Below are 23,314 nucleotides of genomic sequence, written 5' to 3' on the forward strand. Positions count from 1 at the left end.
TGGCCCTGACAAATCTCAGACGTATTGCTAGTTTTGGGACACAGTTACTCCAGCCGAATAATGCTGTAAGTGCTAACTGAAGTGTTGTATAATCTGGGGTAAACTCAACTACGCGTGACCATACGCTGCTGCATGGTCGATTACTCTATGGAGTTAAAGTTTTTATACACAGCGCATACAAAATGTAAAATACAGAAGTACTAACAGCCAAACATTATTTATTGAAATGGCGGATGTAGTACATGTGACTTAAAGTACAGAATCACTGATCTTTTGTATGGTGTGGCAGAATCCAACGTCGTAATATATTAAATGCACTGCCAAAAGTCCATGGTAAGGATAAACAATCATATGACGTCAAAAATTCACTATATCGTAGTAGAATGGACCACTAATAGCAACGTTTATGGCTTGTACTAGTGAGCGCACACGATCTGTACAACAGCATAGACAAGATGCAACATACTGATAAACTATTAGCAAAGCAACACACAGCAACCGTATGACACAGGTAGAGGAATAAAAAACAAGTACTATACACCATTACAAGGTAAGATGCTAATAAAATACACTCCTGGAAATTGAAATAAGAACACCGTGAATTCATTGTCCCAGGAAGGGGAAACTTTATTGACACATTCCTGGGGTCAGATACATCACATGATCACACTGACAGAACCACAGGCACATAGACACAGGCAACAGAGCATGCACAATGTCGGCACTAGTACAGTGTATATCCACCTTTCGCAGCAATGCAGGCTGCTATTCTCCCACGGAGACGATCGTAGAGATGCTGGATGTAGTCCTGTGGAACGGCTTGCCATGCCATTTCCACCTGGCGCCTCAGTTGGACCAGCGTTCGTGCTGGACGTGCAGACCGCGTGAGACGACGCTTCATCCAGTCCCAAACATGCTCAATGGGGGACAGATCCGGAGATCTTGCTGGCCAGGGTAGTTGACTTACACCTTCTAGAGCACGTTGGGTGGCACGGGATACATGCGGACGTGCATTGTCCTGTTGGAACAGCATGTTCCCTTGCCGGTCTAGGAATGGTAGAACGATGGGTTCGATGACGGTTTGGATGTACCGTGCACTATTCAGTGTCCCCTCGAAGATCACCAGTGGTGTACGGCCAGTGTAGGAGATCGCTCCCCACACCATGATGCCGGGTGTTGGCCCTGTGTGCCTCGGTCGTATGCAGTCCTGATTGTGGCGCTCACCTGCACGGCGCCAAACACGCATACGACCATCATTGGCACCAAGGCAGAAGCGACTCTCATCGCTGAAGACGACACGTCTCCTCCATTCGTCCCTCCATTCACGCCTGTCGCGACACCACTGGAGGCGGGCTGCACGATGTTGGGGCGTGAGCGGAAGACGGCCTAACGGTGTGCGGGACCGTAGCCCAGCTTCATGGAGACGGTTGCGAATGGTCCTCGCCGATACCCCAGGAGCAATAGTGTCCCTAATTTGCTGGGAAGTGGCGGTGCGGTCCCCTACGGCACTGCGTAGGATCCTACGGTCTTGGCGTGCATCCGTGCGTCGCTGCGGTCCGGTCCCAGGTCGACGGGCACGTGCACCTTCCGCCGACCACTGGCGACAACATCGATGTACTGTGGAGACCTCACGCCCCACGTGTTGAGCAATTCGGCGGTACGTCCACCCGGCCTCCCGCATGCCCACTATACGCCCTCGCTCAAAGTCCGTCAACTGCACATGCGGTTCACGTCCACGCTGTCGCGGCATGCTACCAGTGTTAAAGACTGCGATGGAGCTCCGTATGCCACGGCAAACTGGCTGACACTGACGGCGGCGGTGCACAAATGCTGCGCAGCTAGCGCCATTCAACGGCCAACACCGCGGTTCCTGGTGTGTCCGCTGTGCCGTGCGTGTGATCATTGCTTGTACAGCCCTCTCGCAGTGTCCGGAGCAAGTATGGTGGGTCTGACACACCGGTGTCAATGTGTTCTTTTTTCCGTTTCCAGGAGTGTATTAGGCGTGACATGGGAAAAAGAGGGGGGGGAGGGAGAGGAGTGCTGGTGGAAAGGGCGGGAGGGAGGGAGGGAGGTTATGTTGCTGTGAGGGGCAGGAAAATATACGAAATCCAAACAAAGGCTTTTATACCAAAGGTCAGTGTATGCTAATAACTGAAATACTGTAAAATTCTTAAATTTGGATACCGACAGGTGAGTACTACATGTAATTAAGGCGTCGTGAGACACAGCATAAAAATGTGACACATAAGTTATAATAAGTAAAAACATTTAGTGCCGGCATGCGAAGAAAAAAGGAAAAACAAACCACAATGGAGGGAGTAGCGGAGGCTGATGGTGGTGGGGTGGGGGGAGGGGTGATAGTAGGGGATAGAAGGGAGCGGAGGGGATGAAGCATAGCTCTGAACGTTGTTGCCTCTTTCTATCACGTATCTGAAATATTGTGCTGTCTTATTGTTATCCATAATAAAGTCTGCGCCAAGCTTTACGGTGCTGTAATATCCCATAGCCATTCCCGTACCGCCACCTTGTGTTAAAATTTATGTACTTTGTACACAGAGCCGTCGGCGGGCATGGGTAGTCCATAAGCCTAGGGACCGATGACCTCAGCTGTTTGGTCCCATAGTCCTTTAAAAAAAATTACACAGGTCAGGATTCTTGTTCAGCCTGTTCATGTTGGTTACGTTAATATCACGTGACTATCAGGTTCACGCTGGTTACGTTCGTTGCTAGGGTCTATGGTTCAAATGGCTCTGAGCACCGCGGAACTTAACATCTGAGGTCATCAGTCCCCTGGACTTAGAACTACTTAAACCTAACTAACCTAAGGACATCACACACATCCATGCCCGAGGCAGGATTCGAACCTGCGACCGTAGCAGCAGCAACACGGGTCCGGACTAAAGCGCCTAGAACCGCTCCCTCACAGCGGACGGTCAGGGTGTATGCCTTACGTTTCACTTCGCGTACTGGTTTTGTAACTGATTTTATTTTTCTTCATGTGTAATATGTAATGCTCTAGTTTTGACAGGTTATCCGATCATAGCACACGCCAAAACGCTTCATTTTGGATCAATGAAGTCATTTTGTGTTCAGCTAATGACTTACTGCCTTGCAACCTGCTCAGCTTTCTAAAGACTACATTATGTGCTACAGCTTCATCTACCTTCTACTGACGGAGTTACGCAGATCCAAGCGGTTCCCAGAAGATCGTGTGCGTAAATACAGTGAGCCGCTACAGTTCGCTCTGAAGAGTACACAGTAATTTTCAGTTCTGCTGATGTATTTACTCCTGCGTTGTACGTACTGAAGTTTAGTTTACCCTTCTTTTTTTTTTAAAAAAAGTAATCTAAAAGCGCACAGTCGTCTTGCAGTGGTTGCCGAGTAGCTGCGTACTTGCACACCCACTTCACTTTCTCATTATAATATTTTTACTGACATACTTTTCTTTCTTCTTGCAGTGTGCTGACGAGTTGGGCCTGCCGTTCTCAACCATTTCCGAGTGCGCAAACGGTACAGCTGGTAGCGAACTGATGAGGGCGTATGGGAACACCACGAAAGACCTGAGTCCTCCGCTGACAAGTGTCCCGACAGTCACACTGAACGGGGTGAGTCGAACAAAGTACATACAACACGGTCTGTTCCAGTATCACTTTATGTGAAGAGAAAAGTGTTCCTTAAATCATTGTTGCTATTAACACCGGCGTTTAGTGAAGCTAATAAAGTTGCCCGTCAAATTCATTCGAGATAGCACAGAAATGTTCTTATTTCTTAACACTTCTTCTCCGTCACTCTTATTGACTACCGTGTTTCCCATCAGTCTTCAAATCCACACCTCAGACGACTTCAGTCTCTTTACTTCCTTCTCGTCGAGGTTTCAGCGCTGTGCAAAACCACTCTATACTCACAATATTTAACCGATATATTCCTTCACTGTCTGCACCGCATTCCACACCCCAGCTTCTCCTTCCTGTTCAATGCTTTTCTAGACCACGGCAATTATACTTTCTTTTTGTGGTTCTATGATATCCTACTTTATTTAGGTGATCATGTATTTGAAATTGTTTCCTTGTTCAGTTGTCTCCGTTCATAATCTTCCTCTGTTTTTTTTTTTCTAAATATTCTCATCCACAGATTACACAGTACATAAGAAAATTTAATTTTGGGCGACCTGATCTCACATGATACCCTGCCCCCACCCCCACGTACACACACACGTCCGCGCAGTGAGAGAGAGAGAGAGAGAGAGAGAGAGAGAGAGAGAGAGAGAGAGACAGTATGTAATGGCTACACGCTAGTAGCAACGTACCTAGATTCGCTTGTCGTGAAATCTCAAAACTATTTCACCGTTAGTCACTGTTCTTCTTGCAGCTGAAAGATGCCAAACGGTTCTGTGTTGTGAAAGCTTCCAGTAACATTGTAACTTCAATTACTGATCCCCCCTCCCCCTCATGTTATCATTTCATGTTTGGTGTTTTCTAATTTCCCTTCCTGGGGAAGGGTTAACACATTCCAAGTCCCAACCCTGAATAAGTCTTCCTTCTTCTTCTTCTTCTTCTTCTTCTTCTTCCCCTTCGTTCCTTTTCCATTTGCCATAATCTCTGTAGTCCTCGTTGTATTCCCCTCCCAGAGATCGGATTGAGGGGAAGCTTTACCTCCGGAGTACAAAGAGGTCCATCCCATGAACGCCTAGGGAAGTAATTCCAGTGGTGCTTTCCCGTTGCCTTCCACTGTCCTCCACATCCTGTCGACTCACTGACCCAGTTTCCCGCTGGAGTTGGTTACCCAACCTTCCATTGGGTTGCTCAGCTTAACGGGAGCACCACGTGTGGGTAGGATTGTGGAGAATTGAGGTGAGAGAGGCTAAGAGTACTCTCTTGTTGAATTAGAATTAGAAATTTATATTTGATCCAGAGAGTAAGAGTAAGAATAGGAGGTTTGATGAGTGAAGAAATTGAACTGGGAAGAGGTGTAAGACAAGGCTGTTGTTTACCGCCAACACTGTTCAGTATACATCTGTAGGAAATTATTAGTGAACGTTTTGATGGAAGGAGAGGAGTTTGTATAGAGGGTCGGAGAGTGGAGTGTATAAGATTTGCAGACGACATGGTTGTGATGACAGAGAGTGCAAGAGAGATGGAACAAATGTTAGATGATCTAAATCCAAAATTAGAGGAATATGGAATGAAGATCAGCAAGAAGAAAACGAAAAGCATGGTAATTGGAGGAAAGGGGAGAAAATATACGAAAATAGAGGGAGAGGAAATGGAGCAAGTGAATAACTTCAATTACTTGGGAAGTGTAATAATGGATGATATGTATCGCTCAACAGAAATTACGAAAAGAATTGCAATGGCAAAAGAAAGATTCAGGAGGAAACAGAAGTTACTTTGTGGACCACTAAACAAAGATCTGAGGAAAAGACTTGCCAAATGTTACATATGGAGCGTTGCACTATATGGTGCGAAGATCTGGACATTGAGGAAGGAAGATGGAAGAAGACTGGAGGCACTAGAGATATGGATATGGAGAAGAATGGAAGAAGTGAAATGGGAAGACCGAGCAAGGAATGAAGAAGTATTAAGAAAAACTGGAGAAGCAAGAAACATGCTGAAAGTCATCAGAAAGAGAAAACGGAACTGGATTGGACATTGTTTGAGGAGGGACTGTTTATTGAAGGAAGGAATAGAGGGAATGGTGGAGGGAAAAACTGGAAGCTCAAATGCTGGAAAATATCAAAGGAGACAAATATTCAGAACTGAAGAGACTGGTTATGGACAGACAGAAGTGGAACCCATGACAAGACCTGCTGTAAGGCAGAATACCGTAGTACTACTACTACTGCATGTTATCAGCCGATGTCAGAATGTACTAAAAGTTAAGAACATTCCAGTAGTACACTGGTATTATGAAGTGATGGTGTTAAGCCGACAAAAACATGTTTCCAGTAGTTTTGACTTAGTTTGGAAGACCTGTTGCTTCGTATCCACAACGCCTAATATTCTCTCGAAACCAATTTTGAACCGTCCCCATGATCACCTAGCATGTAAACGCTTTTTTATGTGTGCTCTATTTTCCTTGGAAAAATTGAGAGGGTTGCGGAACTACGTGCGAACAAAAGGCTTTCCGACAGCGAAAAAACCAACTGCCCACGAGTTGTGTGTCGTTCCCCGGTGTGACATGCGACTACTTTGTCTGGCTGGGCGACACAAGGAGAAGACTTCCAGCTGAGTTCGCAGTCTCTTTCTGATTTATGACACTCTTCGCTGCCACTACGGACATACGGTATTCATCTCTTGTACCGCTCAGTCGATGACTTCAGTGATTGTTGTTAAAGGACTGCCATTTAGTTTTTCCGTTTTAAAGTGAATACGTAATCCGTGTGTGTAGTCTTACGACTTACGCCACAAAGGTAAAAAGTTTGTTTGTATGCACATCATCTGCAGCAAGCATAAAAATATTCCTTTTGTAGATAAAAACCTCCTTTTTCTCGCTGCAGTGTATTTTATTTGTTCCAGACGCATTTCACATTTTAATTCGAGGCGTCTTCAGTTGAATCTAGAATGGTACATCATACCATGTAAGCTTTCACGGCCGGCGTCTTCATTAATTAAAACTTCCGGGCTGAATTGCCGTAGTCCATATGTAAAACTTGCCCGCAGTAGGCAACGAAATTTCAGGAAGGAGAAGTAGTTTTACATATGGACGACGGCTATTCAGCACGGAAGTTTTAATTAATCTAGAATGATACAGTTTCCACTTATCATTAACAGAAACATTTTCAACTCCAGTTCGTAAATTGTTCGTATCTGTCTTCCTTTTGTTGCGGAACTTGCTTCTCTCTTAAGACAAGACTTCTACACACTAAGAAGACACACCACCACTCTTCGTTTGTCACTAACCTCTTTTATCCTTCAGGACGAATAATGTACAAATAACATTCGAATCGTGTTTTGCATTTTGACCAGCGTCGCGATATCTAGGCCGTTGTTTTACGTGCATCGATAAGTGTGTGAATGATGTTTCACCTCTTCTAATTTTGAAATACACTGTATTTCGCATTAGCGAAATTATAGCCTTATATTTGTTGGTTTTAACACGGCGTGTACTTTAAGGTTGGATGGTTTTGTTATATGTATTATCACTAAATTATTTCGATTATATAATTCGGTCCTTCAATTGTACCAGACCTAGGAATCTATCAGTCATGTTACAAGTCTTGTATTGGTTACTGGGTGTCACACTCGTTTCATTTACATTTTCCTCTGTTGCCACTGTTTCATGGACTGCCTCTCACCAAGATGTCTTCGCGTCACAGATTAGAAATTTAAGGTGTAGGCTATTGCAGATGTCTCAGTTCACACCGACACATTTTTCGTGCAGTCTATTTTATCATAGTCCCTTTCTTAGAGAAAAGCAAATTTTTTCGTTTTCTTTTGAAAATATGTTTCACCATATATGTAACTTGGCTCTTTCACAAAAGCTTTTATGTACCTAAGTTTGTAGAGAATGCGGTTTAACCGACCGGTGCAGCATTAATGTTCAAGAGCGAGACGGCTGGTGACCCATGTTAGCGGGGTCGTATCGAGAATACTTGTACCACATGATCCCTAAAATACAGTCTGTTGGTGTTGTCAGGTTGAATTGTTCCTCTTTCGCGCTCCTACAACTTTTTTTTTACTTCTTTTTCAGAACAGAGGCAACCAGACGGCCATCTTGTATGACTTCTGGGAAGAAGTTGTTAAGCTCTCCGAAGAAACGGTAAGTAAACCCATTTTCGTTTCAAGTCACTGTTCAAAGTTGTGTGTCCTACATGACTTACGTGTGTACCTGCTGATTAAATTGAATACGCGAGGTTATAAAAGTTTGTAGCGTTGTATGTATTAGTGTAGGGTTTCGTAATTACGGCACCTGGCCGTAAAGTCACAGAAAATAGTTTTGCCACATCTTGAGCGCAGCGGGCTCCGTACTAGACGGGATAGGAGAAAGATGACGGAAGAAAAGGAGGAAGTGTTAATTTCTTCATCTATACATAAGTACTGAAACATACATCCACGTAATCCTGCCCACTGTCGTCAGTTTTTACCACCTCCCCCTACCCCGCCTACCCCCCTCCATACACGATTTTCTGTCCTTTACCAACTAAATTATCCCTTGATAACTGAGCAACAGTAGTTTTTTCTCCATTTCCTTGCAGTACCATCTCGTTAGTTGTTCCAGGCGGTGTTTAAACATCAGTCTCCAGTCCAGGTTTGACAGTCGAAACAGGTTTAACTGGTCTCTTCTCCCGCTGCACTGAGCGAGATGGTGCAGTATCTGAGGTAATTCATTTGCATTTTCCCATTTTATAAGTCAGAATTGAAAGAAATACACTACCTGATGAAATTCGGATACGTATTGGTGGGTGTTATAGGAAGGTCGTTCAGTAAGTAATGCCCCGCATTTTTTCAAGAAACAGTTATATACACTCCTGGAAATGGAAAAAAGAACACATTGACACCGATGTGTCAGACCCACCATACTTGCTCCGGACACTGCGAGAGGGCTGTACAAGCAATGATCACACGCACGGCACAGCGGACACACCAGGAACCGCGGTGTTGGCCGTCGAATGGCGCTAGCTGCGCAGCATTTGTGCACCGCCGCCGTCAGTGTCAGCCAGTTTGCCGTGGCATACAGAGCTCCATCGCAGTCTTTAACACTGGTAGCATGCCGCGACAGCGTGGACGTGAACCGTATGTGCAGTTGACGGACTTTGAGCGAGGGCGTATAGTGGGCATGCGGGAGGCCGGGTAGACGTACCGCCGAATTGCTCAACACGTGGGGCGTGAGGTCTCCACAGTACATCGATGTTGTCACCAGTGGTCGGCGGAAGGTGCACGTGCCCGTCGACCTGGGACCGGACCGCAGCGACGCACGGATGCACGCCAAGACCGTAGGATCCTACGCAGTGCCGTAGGGGACCGCACCGCCACTTCCCAGCCACTTCCCAGCAAATTAGGGACACTGTTGCTCCTGGGGTATCGGCGAGGACCATTCGCAACCGTCTCCATGAAGCTGGGCTACGGTCCCGCACACCGTTAGGCCGTCTTCCGCTCACGCCCCAACATCGTGCAGCCCGCCTCCAGTGGTGTCGCGACAGGCGTGAATGGAGGGACGAATGGAGACGTGTCGTCTTCAGCGATGAGAGTCGCTTCTGCCTTGGTGCCAATGATGGTCGTATGCGTGTTTGGCGCCGTGCAGGTGAGCGCCACAATCAGGACTGCATACGACCGAGGCACACAGGGCCAACACCCGGCATCATGGTGTGGGGAGCGATCTCCTACACTGGCCGTACACCACTGGTGATCTTCGAGGGGACACTGAATAGTGCACGGTACATCCAAACCGTCATCGAACCCATAGTTCTACCATTCCTAGACCGGCAAGGGAACTTGCTGTTCCAACAGGACAATGCACGTCCGCATGTATCCCGTGCCACCCAACGTGCTCTAGAAGATGTAAGTCAACTACCCTGGCCAGCAAGATCTCCGGATCTGTCCCCCATTGAGCATGTTTGGGACTGGATGAAGCGTCGTCTCACGCGTTCTGCCCGTCCAGCACGAACGCTGGTCCAACTGAGGCGCCAGGTGGAAATGGCATGGCAAGCCGTTCCACAGGACTACATCCAGCATCTCTACGATCGTCTCCATGGGAGAATAGCAGCCTGCATTGCTGCGAAAGGTGGATATACGCTGTACTAGTGCCGACATTGTGCATGCTCTGTTGCCTGTGTCTATGTGCCTGTGGTTCTGTCAGTGTGATCATGTGATGTATCTGACCCCAGGAATGTGTCAATAAAGTTTCCCCTTCCTGGGACAATGAATTCACGGTGTTCTTATTTCAATTTCCAGGAGTGTACATAGACAAACGTCTTTGTTGGTACTTCACATTTGGTGTTTGTTCTGTGCGCCGGTGAAGTCTAGAACCGTTCTGGCCGATGGCAGAGCCGCAGTACAGCGTCAGAATGGTGTCTACACACGACTCACTTTACAAGCAACGGCGCTGTTATTGAATTCTTGTGTACAGAAAAAGAAACCGTGGTGAACATCCATAAACGTATGTGTGCAGTGTATGGCGATGCTGCAGTTGATAGGCGTACAGTTGGGCGATGTGTAAAGAAAGTTACAGCCTCAGGAAATGAAGGAACAGAGCTCCAGGATCAGCCACAGTAGAGACGTCCTGTCACAGCCACTGCTCCAGACATGCTGAATCGTGCGGTTGCCATTATTCGTGCCGACCGGCGCGTCACAACTCGACAATTGGCTCCACAGTTGTCGGTCAGCATTGGAAGTGCGTCTGCAGTGATCGAGACACTCGGATATTCAAGGCGGTGCTCACGATGGGTTCCACGAATGCTCACAAGATTCAAAGAAAGGCCATCTCATCTGAATTGTTGAAGCGTTTTGAGACCGACGGAGAGGCCTTTCTGTCACGGATCGTTACAGGGGGACGAAAGCTGGGTGCAGTTGATCGAGTGGCATTATCCTCATTCACCACAAAACAAGATTGTGATGGCGTCATTCTCGTGGATGTGACGCCAAGAGGGTCAACCATCAATTCAGAGGCATACGTCAAGACTCTGAATAAACTCAAGAACCGTTTCCGACGTGTTCCATCAGACAAGAATCCAGGAGAAATCTTGCTCCAACACGATAATGCACGCCCACACACAAGTCTGAGAACCCGGTGTTACGCCTTCTGCACCAATTGTTAGCAGCAGACACAGTGGCTGCGCTAAAGACTGGGACGGCGTGGAGTTTTACAATTATTTACTGAACTTTCTTTACAATTTGTCCGTCGTCGTCGCTGCCCAGCCCTGCGGATCCCTCCGCCTGGCTGCTGCTGTGTAGATTTTCCGACAATGCGCGCAACGGGCGCCGCTGATCGCACTCGGAGCCTCAAGCAACCAGTGCTCCGCTGAAGCCAGGATGCCCTGTGGCTGAGATGAACTCGTCCACGCGCCGTGGCGCCAGCTGCCGACGCCTGCTGCACCGGCGGCTGGGAAGCCGTCAGTCGCGATGTCTGCGAGGTCCCGTCACGGACGGACCACGCGCCGTGGGGCCGGGTTGCCGTGAAGTCCGGGTGTCAGTCCCCGGCGGCGCCTGTGACCGAGACCGCGCTGTGGCCGGTCCGGCTGGAAGTTCTCGCTGTAGTCAGTCAGCCGTGGTGCCGACCGAACTCGGGCCGACCTCCAGAGCTGAAGTTGACATCTGGCGGCGAACGGATGACTCCTGCGAGCCGGAACAGACTTCCGGAATCGTCACCTACGAAGATTGAACATTCGGAGACGGACCACGTCCGTCCTGAGATCCGAACTGCTTCCTAATGGCTTCTATCTGTTGCTGCCTGCGCTCCACTGTTTATATCCGGCAGGAGGACGTTTTTTACCCTCAGTGGCAGCTTCTTGTTATTACTCCCGCAGATTATAGCAGTGTAACTTAGCGTGCTGGCCTCACTTCCCTTACTCAGCACTACCCAGGCTTCGCTCGGCGCTCGGTCTGTGTGCGTCCTTGCGTCAGCCTCTGCTGTCAGCAAGGCTATCTGTGCCTGCCTACTTTGCAACGCCTCGGTCGCCGGCGTCCCTCTGTTTTGCCGTTCTCCACTGTGTCAAGCAACGCTTACTACACGTGGCTGCAACACCGGGAACATGTCGGACATCACTGCCTCGTGAACCCTACAGTGCAGACCTGGCACCCTCGGACTTCCATCTCTTCGGACCGCTTAGAGATTCTCTACGGGGAAGACACTTTGAAGATGACGAGAGTGTCAGTCATGCAGTGAGCTCATGGCTACACCTACAGGACAAGAGCTTTTAGAGGCAGGGAATACATGCTCTTTCTAACATTCTGCGTGGTGTCTGTTTGTTCTAAGTCGTCTTTCCCTACCACTTTCGCGCAACGATGCTCTGAGCGTGTTTTTTAGGGAATTGACTAGTTTGAACCTGGGACCTGTTGCTGGTAAGGAGACGCCAGACCACACATGACATGTAGAGTTCAGAAGAGTTCAGTGAGACTGGTGATGATATAATCAAATACTTAACGATTTCAGCGTCAGCTCCACTCCACTACCTGTAAAAGAATCTTAATACTAACTAAATTTAGTGGAAGGGGTTCAAGGCTTTCCTATTTTTAGTTAGCTGGTGAAATAACGTCGAGAAAGTAGTTAAGTTTACCATTGGAATTTTTATTTTAATTACAAAACATTGTTTATAAATTGCACTATTGATAAAAGGAAATATTTTAATACAGGATGGTAAAAACAAACTGCGTTCAACAAAAATGTGGACGAATATTCCCTGAATGGGTTTCCAAGTTCTATAATGGCTCGAAGGATGACCTATGCCATATCACATCTACAATCTAGGTTTAAGTTAAAATTCACAAAAGAGAAAACTATCAAAATGGTCTACAGTGACCGTCAATTATCTTTGATTACTAATTTAACTTGTCATAAATTACAGTGGCTGATGTGGCTTCTCAATAATTATATAACAGAAAAATCATCGCGTTTCAGATTTTAACTTCTAATAGCAAATGTGAATACCATGAAGTTTAATTGACGATCGACACTAGTATTACGTAAAAAGGTGGTGTAACAGATGAGACTTCTGCTGTTCTGAGTGAAGCCTTATGCGGCATCGCGTACGTTCATTACCTTGTCGGTGGTTAGGCAGCGTCAGGGAGTGGCAGGCGGCCCAGCTCCACACACCTCGCCGTCTCGGAAGCAACTCCTTACTACAATTTACCGAAGTTGGTTTTAGAAAAGCTATCTGGCTGTGTTTTCAACTCACCAATCAGGGTCTCAATGTTAACCTTAAGCTCCGCCTACAAAACTTCTGTCTATCCAATGAGAAACGTTATACTTTTCGTGGTGAGGCAATGTTTTTAATGTTTGCTACGTAACAGAGACGCGAAAAAGTCTGACGCTAAAACTTGCAGTTGGTGTGGTCCTTTTAGTGTTACCGTAAGATCTATTCTTCTGGAGGGTTCTATCTTTTAACATGGGCTGGGGGGTGGTCTTGGATGTCGGCTGGCGACGTTGTGTCCGTCCCTTATCGTAGGTCCTCCTAGCCTACACGATTCTGCTCTCAGCTTCTGTTCTCGTTTCTCCCCTCGAAACTACGTCTGTTTCACGGTGGGATGGTATGACATGGTTTAGGCGTTCTTGTGTTAGTCTGTGGTATTCCATTTGCTCACTCGTTGATGGTATTACTTTGGTTAATTTAATGTCAGGATTTATTCAGAGCTATGTGACGTACTGCCGGATTTGCTATCATGTCAGGGTTTTCATGGAAGGTGTTGGATTTGCCTGACGCTTTACTCATGCTCTTCCATAACGTTGCCGTAGGGCCATAGAACGTAAAGAAGAGTACGTAGAAAAATAGGACATGGACAAGACCGCTTGATGTATATTGTTACCAAATTCTGACTCCTGATAGTAAATATGTTTTGAGAAAAAAAAGTGGGGCATTACTTATCGAACGACCCTCGTATAATATGACGGTCTGAATTATGTCGGAGATACTTCGTGTGTAAGAGGAGCGGCATGCCTCTTTTTGTTGAAGAGCCGAGACCATAGATTTGTCCAAGAGCCGAGACCAGAAGAGTTAGTGACGTTGGACGCTCGGGTTTGGAGCCAAGTCAACGGTCTGACTTATCCGAAACGTATTCCATTCGGTCCAGGTTGGAACTCGGGATAGGTGAGTCCACATTGGGAACGTTAGTGTCCCCCAACCATTGCCGCGCAGATGCTGCTTCATAACAGGGTGCATTGTCATGCTGACACAAAGAATCATCTCCGAACAGTTCCTCTGCTGTATGCAGTGCGCAAAGCTTTGTAAAATGTGCTCATACACTTGCACCTTGAGTGTTTTATATTGAGCGAAATGAGGGGATCACGAAAAATGCCGCCATACCATAATAATAGCTCGTCCATACCTCGGTCTTGGCACTACACATGATGGCAGGTGACTTTCTCCACGTATTCGCCGAACCGAGATGTATCCATCCGATTGCCGCAGGGTACAGCACGATTCACCACTCTGTGCCACTCGCTCCCAGCCACCCACTGTGCAACAGCGTCGCTCGCTACACCAACTCGAGCGCCGCCTAGCGCCGACCGCAGACACGTGTGGCTCATCAGCGACTGCTCAACCGTCGTACACCACTCTTTGTAGCTCCCTACTCACAGTCTTAGCGCTAGCTGGACTGCACCGTAACACACTAGAACTCGCTAATGGTCCCTTCTGCTACTTTAACGTGACTGTTTTTACTATCCAATCACCTTCCGCAACGCTCAACGGTCCCCGTCTGTCAGGTCTTCCTAGTCTCCATGTAGCTGTGGTCGTTACTTCGCATTACTACTTCACCATCACATGACTTGGGCGACATCAGCAGGGCTGAAATGTCCACGGCAGATTTGTTACTCAGGTGACGTCCAGTTACTAGTCCACGTTCGAAGTCGCAGAGCTCTCCTGTTTCACAATGCTCCCCCCCCCCCCCCCCCTACCCCACTCTCCCTTCTTTTACACCGGTGGGTCCATTCTTGTGCCACATAGTGGCCAGTTCCCCTTTACATAGAGGCCCCCCAGATACTTTTCACCTGATACCGTATTTATATTTCTCAGTCTCACTGTGACAGTAAACACACATTTTCTTGAATGAGATTTTCACTCTGCAGTGGAGTCCGCACTGATATGAAACTTCCTGACAGATTAAAGCTGTGTGCTGGGCGGAGACTCGAACTCGGGACCTTTGCCTTCCGCGGGCAAGTGCTCTACCAACTGAGCTACCCAAGCACGACTCACTCCCCGTCCTCAGAGCTTTACTTCTGCCAGTACCTCGTCTCCCACCTTCCAAACTTGCGGAGACATGGCTTAGCCACAGCCTACGGGATGTCTCCAGAACTCTGCAGCGGAGTGTGCGCAATATCCTTTCTTGCAGGAGTGCTAGTTCTGCATGGTTCGCAGGAGAGCTTCTGTAAAGTTTGGAAGGTAGAAGACGAGGTACTGGCACAAGTACTGGCAGAGCATTCACACAAGGTTGGCGCCGGTGGCGACACCTACAACGTGCTGACATCAGGAAAGTTTCCAACCCATTTCTCATACACAAACAGCAGTTGACCGGCGTTGCCTGGTGAAACGTTGTTGTAATGCCACGTGTAAGCAGGAGAAATGCGTACCATCACGTTTCCGACTTGTCGGATTGTAGCCTATCACAATTGCGGTTTATCGTATCGCGACATTGCTGCTCGCGTTGGTCGAGATCTAATGACTGTTAGCAGAATATGGAATCGGTGGGTTCAGGAGAGTAATACGGAGCGCCGTGCTGGATCCCAACGGCCTCGTATCACTAGCAGTCGAGATGACAGGCATCTTATCCGCATGGTTGTAACGGATCGTGCAGCCACGTCTCGATCCCTGAGTCAACAGATGGGGACGTTTGCAAGACAACAAACGTCTGCAGGAACAGTTCGACGACGTTTGCAGCAGCACGGACTATCAGCTCGGACACCGTGGCTGTAGTTACCCTTGACGCTGCATCACAGACAGGAGCGCCTGCGATGGTGTACTCAACGACGAACCTGGGTGCACGAATGGCAAAACGTCATTTTTTCGGATGAATCCAGGTACTGTTTACAGCATCGTGATGGTTGCACCCGTGTTTGGCGACATCACGGTGAACGCACTTTCGAAGCGTGTATTCGTCATCGCCATACTGGCGTATCACCCGGCGTGATGGTATGGGGTGCCATTGGTTACACGTCTCGGTCACCTCTTGTTCGCATTGTCGGTTCTTTGAACAGTGGACGTTACATTTCAGACGTGTTACGACCCGTGGCTCTACCCCTCATTCGATCCCTGCGAAACCCTACATTTCAGCAGGATAATGCACGAGCGCATGTTGCAGTTCCTGTACGGGCCTTTCTGGATACAGAAAATGTTCGACTACTGCCCTGGCCAGCTCATTTCCAGATCTCTCACCAATTGAAAACGTCTGGTCAATGGTGGCCGAGCAACTGGCTCGTCACAATACGCCAGTCACTATCCTTGATGAACTGTGGTATCGTGTTGAAGCTGCATGGGCAGCTGTGCCTGTACACGTCATCCGAGCTCTGTTTGACTCAATGCTCAGGCGTATCAAGGCCGTTATTACGGCCAGAGATGGTTGTTCTGGGTACTGATTTCTCAGGATCTACCCAAACTGCGTGAAAATGTCAGTTATAGTATAATATATTTGTCCAATGAATAACTGTTTATCATCTGCATTTCTTCTTGGAGTAGCAATTTTAATGGCCAGTAGTGTAAGAACTGGAATATGAAATCAGTAAACATTTATTACTTGTGTTTTAGGGTTATTTTTCAGTACAATATTCATCACTTTTAGATTCAAAGTTACTAGCATTGCCAGTTTGTTGAAGATAAAATAAACGCAGTAAAACATTATTAACAACTTGTCAGTACCCAGACCCCAGTTATGAGTCGTACAAATCCCCCACGTTATTCAGTCTGTACAATGAGCGTGCTTTGAACGAAACCAAGGAGCAAAATTGGAAAAGGGATTGAAGTTTATGTTCAAGGACTAGCAACTTCTAGGTTTGCTGATCGCGCCATAATTCGCTCAGAAACGACAAAGGTCTTGGAGTCGATAGGACGTTATAAGATGAACGTAAACAAAACGAAACAAGTAAAGGAGACTCGAAAACTGGGATACGAGTTCTGCTATTTGAGCAACAAAATAATAAATGAAGGGCAAAGAAATGACTCACACTAGCAAAAAAGGCATTTCTGAAAAAGGAGGCACTTCCTAACATCGAATATAAATTTAAGTGTTAATAACTCATTTCTAATGGAGTTAGTTTGGACTATAGCCTTGTACCGAATTGGAACGTCGACGATAAAGTGTTTGGACGAGAAAAGAATATAAGCTTTAGAAATTCGGAGTCACGAAAGGCTGACGAAGAGTGGAGGGCAGATCGAGTAATTAAGGAGAAAGCGTTGAATAGAATTAGGGAGAAAATGAATTCCTCGCAGAACGTGACTAAAAGAAGGGATCGGTTGACACGACGCATTTTGAGGCATCAAGAGATCAGAAATGTAGTACTGGAGGGAACTGTTTGTGATGGAGGCAGACCAAGAGATGAATACTATAGGCAGATTCAGAAAGATTTAGGTTGCAGTAGTTATTCGGAGGTAAAGAGGCTTGTACAGGAAAGAGCAGCATAGAGAGCTACATCGAACCAGTCTTCAGCCTGACGTCAAGAACAATAACAACAACATTAACTACTTCAATTTTCAGAGAGAAATTATACCAGAATCAGCGTTTCATTAGATTTTGGCACGCTTTTAGGACCAATGAACTGTGAAGCAAAAAGAAATTTAAAAAGTCTTTAAAAAGGAATGAAGCTAAGAGAAAAGTTTCGACCTACCGTAATCTTCTAACAGAACTTTCTTGTTACATGTCGCTGGCAAATACAACAAATCTGCTGCAAACCTGTGAAACGTAATTTTCATACCATAGCATAATATAGAAAACGAAGAAACCCTTCGCAGGTGAAGTTTTCGATTGATAAATTTCTCTATTCCGAATAAATGTTAGTTTTTTAAAAGAACATGAGAGAGAAAAGACCGAAGTTACACTGTCAAAAGTTACGTCTTTTATAGCTATCGCTTAGAGAAGGATATATCTTTGGACCAGAACACAAGCAATACGTCTGCCTGCAGTTTTTCTGACGACGTTTATTTTATTTTATTTTTTTGAAACATCAGTCTTTTGATGCGGCCCGCCACGAATTCCTCTCCTGTGCCAACCTCTTCATCTCAGAGTAGCACTTGCAACCTACGTCCTCAATTATTTGCTGTATATATTCCAAAAATCTTTCTTCTTCTATGGTTTTTATACTCTGCATTCCCTCTCTTACAAGGAAGCTAATCCCTGATGCCTTTACTCGTATTCTGTCACAGTGTCCCTTCACATTGTCAATTTTTTCCACATATTCCTTTCCTCGCCGATTCTGTGTAGGATCTCCTCATTCCTTACCTTGTTAGTCCATCTAATTTTGAAGATTCGTGTTAGCACCACATCTCAAATGCTTCCGTTCCCTTCTGCTCAGATTTTCCCCCAGTCCATGTTTCACTACCATACAATGCTGTGCTCCAAACGTACATTCTCAGAAATTTCTTGCTGAAATTAAGGCCCATGCTTGGTACTAGGAGACTCCTCTTGGCCACGAATGCCCTTTCTGCCAGTGCTCGTCTACTTTTTTATGTCCTCCGTGCTCCGTCCATCACGGGTTATATTGCTGCATAGGTAGCAGAGTTCCTTAACTTCATTTACTTTGTCATCGCCAATCCTTATGCTACTTTTCATTGTTTCTGGCTTTCTTAGATTTGCTACTAGTCCACATTCTGCACACATTAGACTGTTCCATTCAACAGCTCCTGTAATTCATCTTCACTGAGGATAGCACTCTCATCAGCGAATCTTATCATTGAAATCCACTCTTGAACCTTCCTTTTATTCACGTCATTGCTTCTTTGAGGAATAGGTTGAACATTAAGGGCGAAAGACTTAATCCCTGTTTTACACCCTTCGTAATACAAATACTTCGTCCGTGGCTTTCCACTCGTATTCTTCCCTCTTGGCTCTTGTACATACTGTGTATTACCCGCCTTTTCGTATAACTTTCCCCTACTTTTTTTGAGAATTTTAAACATCTTGCACGATTTTGATTGTCAAACTTTTCTTCAGGTCAACAAATCCTATGTACGTATCTCTGTTGCCTTTACCTTCCCTAAAGCCAAACTGATAGTCAACTATCACATCCTCAATTTTCTGTTCCATTCTTCTGGATATTATTCTTGTCAGCAACTTGGATGTATGAGCTGTCAAGCTGATTGTGCGATAATTCTCGCACTTGTCAGATTTTGCAGTCTATTGAACTGTCTGGATGATGTTTTTTTCCGAAGGGCTGATAGTATATCGCCAGTCTCACACAGTCTACACACACTAACATCAGTAGTTATTTTGTTACCACTTCCCTCAGTGATTTTAGAAATTCTGATGGAATGTTATCTATCCCTTCTGCCTTATTTGATCTTAAGTCCGCCAAAGTTTTTTAAAATTCTGATTCTAATACTGCACCCCCGACTCTTCTAAATCGACACCTGTTTCTTCTTCTATCACATCAGAGAAGCCTTCCCCTCTCATAGAGGCCTTCGATGTACTCCTTTTACCTATCCGCTCTCTCCTCTGCATCTGCGGGATTCCCATTGCTCTCTTAATGTTACCACACTTGCATTTAATTTCAACGAAGGTTGTTTTTGGTTTTCTGTATGTTGAGTCAATCCTTCCGACAACCATTTCTTTTTCGATTTCTTTAAATTTTTCGTGGACCCGTTTCGTGTTAGCTTCCTTACACTTCGTATTTATTTCATTCCTAAATGACTTGTATTTCTGTATTTCCCAGGAAATTTTTGTATTTCTTTCGTCGATCAGCTGAAGTATTATAGTCACTACTGTAACATATGGCTTCAGTGCCGTTATGTGGTCTATAGATCATTAGCTGGCTCCAAACAAAGAATAGACACCAGCATCAGGAAACAGTTGGGTTGGTTCGTTGGTCTGGAGGTACCAAACAGCGAGGTCATCAGTCCCATGGGGTTAGGGAAGGACGGGTAAGGAAGTCGGACGTGCCCTTTCCAAGGAACCATTGCAGCATTTGCCTGAACCGATTTAGGGAAATCACAGGGAACCGTCGTCCTCCCAAATGGGAGTCTAGGTGTTAACCCGTGCGCCACCTCGCTCGGTAGGAAACAGTCAGCAAGGATAGCTTAAGTTATGACATGTCTAATTACATACGTTTTATAGCGTGCTGAAGAAACTGCAAAGGTGGGAATTTAAGGAGACGGCACCTGGATAAACTGACAAAACCAGAGTTTGTACAGAGTTTCAGGGAGAGCATAAGGGAACAATTGACAAGAAGAAATACAGAAGAAGAAGAAGAAGAAGAATGGGTAGCTTTGAGGGATAAAGTAGTGAAGGCAGCAGAGGATCAAGTAGGTAAAAAGACGAGGGCTAGTAGAAATCTTTGGGTAACAGAAGAAATATTGAATTTAATTGATGAAAGGAGAAAATATAAAAACGCAGTAAATGAAGCAGGCAAAAAGAAATACAAACGTCGCAAAAATGAGATCGACAGGAAGTGCAAAATGGCTAAGCAGGGATGGCTAAAGGACAAATGTAAGGATGGAGGAGGAGGAGATTAGTGTTTAACGTCCCGTCAACAACGAGGTCATTAGAGACGGAGCGCAAGCTCGGATGAGGAAAGGATGGGGAAGGAAATCGGCCGTGCCCTTTCAAAGGAACCATCCCGGCATTTGCCTGAAGCGATTTAGGGAAATCACAGAAAACCTAAATCAGGATGGCCGGAGACGGGATTGAACCGTCGTCCTCCCGAATGCGAGTCCAGTGTGCTAACCACTGCACCACTTCGCTCGGTGTAAGGATGTAGAGGCTTATCTCACTAGGGAAAATTAAAGAGACCTTTGGAGAAAAGAGAGCCACTTGTATGATTATCAAGAGCTCAGATGGAAACCCAGTTCTAAGCAAAGAATGGAAAGCAGAAAGGTGGAAGGAGTATATAGAGGGTCTATACAAGGGCGATGTACTTGAGGACAATATTATGGAAATGGAAGAGGATGTAGATGTAGATGAAATGGGAGATATGATACTGCGTGAAGAGTTTGACAGAGAACTGAAAGACGTGAGTCGAAGCAAGGCCCCAAGAGTAGACAGCATTCCATTAGAACTACTGACAGCTTTGGGGGAGCCAGTCCTGACAAAACTGTACCATCTGGTGAGCAAGATGTATGAGACAGGAGAAATACCCTCAGACTTCAAGAAGAATATAATAATTCCAATCCCAAAGAAAGCAGGAGTTGACAGATGTGAAAATTACCGAACTATCAGTTTAATAAGTCACAGCTGCAAAATACAAACGCGAATTCTTTACAGACGAATGGAAAAACTAGTAGAAGCGGACCTCGGGGAAGATCAGTTTGGATTCCGTAGAAATATCGGAACACGCGAGGGAGTACTGAACCTACGATTTATCTTAGAAGAAAGATTAGGGAAAGGCAAACCTACGTTTCTAGCATTTGTAAACTTAGAGAAAGCTTTTGACAATGTTGACTGGAATACTCTCAAATTCTGAAGGTGGCAGGGGTAAAATACAGGAAGCATAAAGCTATTTACAATTTGTACAGAAACCCGATGGCAGTCATAAGATTCGAGGGACATGAAAGGGAAGCAGTGGTTGGGAACGGAGTGAGACATGGTTGTAGCCTCTCCCCGATGTTATTCAATCTGTATTTTGAGCAAGCAATAAAGGAAACAAAAGGAAAGTTCGGAGTAGGTATTAAAATCCATGGAGAATAAATAAAAACTTTGAGGTTCGCCGATGACGTTGTAATTCTGTCAGAGACAGCGAAGGACTTAGAAGAGCAGTTGAACGGAATGGACAGTGTTTGAAAGGACGATATATGATGAACATCAACAAAAGCAAAACGAGGATAATGGAATGTAGTCAAATTAAATCGGGTGATGCTGAGGGAATTAGATTAGGAAATGAGACACTTAAAGTAGTAAAGGAGTTTTGCTATTTGGGGAGCAAAATAACTGATGATGGTCGAAGTAGAGAGGATATAAAATGTAGACAGGCAATGGCAAGGAAAGCATTTCTGAAGAAGAGAAATTTGTTAACATCGAGTATAGATTTAAGTGTCAGGAAGTCGTTTCTGAAAATATTTGTAAGGAGTGTAGCCATGTATGGAAGTGAAACGTGGACGATAAATAGTTTGGGCAAGAAGAGAATAGAAGCTTTTGAAATGTGGTGCTGCAGAAGAACGTTGAAGATTAGATGGGTAGATCACATAACTAATGAGGAAGTATTGAATAGGATTGGAGAGAAGAGGAGTTTGTGGCACCACTTGACTAGAAGAAGGGATCGGTTGGTAGGACATATTCTGAGGCATCAAGGGATCACCAATTTAGTACTGGAGGGAGGCGTGGAGGGTAAAAATCGTAGAGGGAGACCAAGAGATGAATACACTAAGCAGATTCAGAAGGATGTGGGTTGCAGTAGGTACTGGGAGATGAAGAAGCTTGCACAGAATAGAGTAGCATGGAAAGCTGCATCAAACCAGTCTCAGGACTGAAGACAACAACAACAGCTGTGTTTTGTGCCAGACATAAGGCAGCAGATGGTAGGCGAAGGTGTGAACTGCGCGAAGCTGCGGCACAGTAAGCAGTATGGCTTCGTCAGTTAATAACGCTGAGTGACTGGTTGCAGCTGTAAGCTGCACTATCAAGCTGCATCCTGCTCAATTAGACGTAGCCATGAAAATTAATGCTTTCTTGCGCGTGTATGTTGAAAATTGCCTTTAACTGTCAATACATTTTCTGACAAGTTCTATGCTAACTTGGTGTATATGATATTCATGGGCAAGAGAAATACTTCAGTTAGATAAATTCAGACTTACATTTTATCAGTGAGCTCTGAAGAAAATTGGTCGTTATCTTGAGGTTTGCTGATCTTGAAATGAGAACTGAGACATCACGTAGATTCGAATTTCCAGTTTGTTTCCCATGAACGACTTGGCTGGTTGTTAGTTGCATAACGGGGCACATTTCAACTAGTTTCATCACAGCAAAAGCTCACATTACAAAAGTTTTCATGATTATTTACTGATCAATATCGAAAACCGACATCATCATGGCATTGGAACAAAGCGAAACTGATTGTACAAAGCACTGCAATTTTGCGTGCATTTCTAGAAAACAAAAGACGTATGGATTGCTTGCAAAGATAGATCTTATTTCTGACTATGTCTGTGTAAAAATTCAAATTACGATCTGTCTTCTTGCTCGCATTTGACTAGTATTTACAAGAGAACAGACTGCAAATCTCCATTGTTATATTAATCAGTATATTAATATCCGGTTTTCTTATCAGTGAAAATTTAGATAAGCCTGTGTGTTTTCTACGTAGCAAAACAGTTAAAAACTGAAGATTTTTCAACTAATCACCAATTAGAAATCGAAGTTTTACGTACATTGCGTTTGTAAAATATTGTAAACATTTTGCAAGTGAGTCGTTTTTTAATAAGTAAAAAAGTTTTGCGTCAGATAATTAGGTTTTCGTTAAGAAAAGAACGTTGTTTGGACAGCGAATAGTAGCTGGAAACATCCCCTACAGAATTTCATCATTTGTGTAA

The 23,314-nt window shown here is 45.3% G+C and overlaps 1 protein-coding gene across 1 annotated transcript in view; it reads left to right on the forward strand.

The window, feature by feature from the left end:
* The window catches only part of LOC124716878 (GILT-like protein 1), a 72,142-nt gene extending 55,686 nt beyond the window's left edge, over positions 1–16,456 (forward strand). Inside the window, exons 4-6 of the mRNA XM_047243430.1 lie at positions 3,459–3,605; positions 7,690–7,758; positions 16,391–16,456. Coding sequence (XP_047099386.1) covers positions 3,459–3,605; positions 7,690–7,758; positions 16,391–16,456 — 282 coding nt within the window. The remainder of the gene's footprint in view (positions 1–3,458; positions 3,606–7,689; positions 7,759–16,390) is intronic.
* Positions 16,457–23,314: the final 6,858 nt, after the last annotated feature.

This window comes from Schistocerca piceifrons, chromosome 9, assembly GCF_021461385.2.
Source record: "Schistocerca piceifrons isolate TAMUIC-IGC-003096 chromosome 9, iqSchPice1.1, whole genome shotgun sequence".
In the NCBI taxonomy this organism is placed as follows: Eukaryota; Metazoa; Arthropoda; class Insecta; order Orthoptera; family Acrididae; genus Schistocerca; species Schistocerca piceifrons.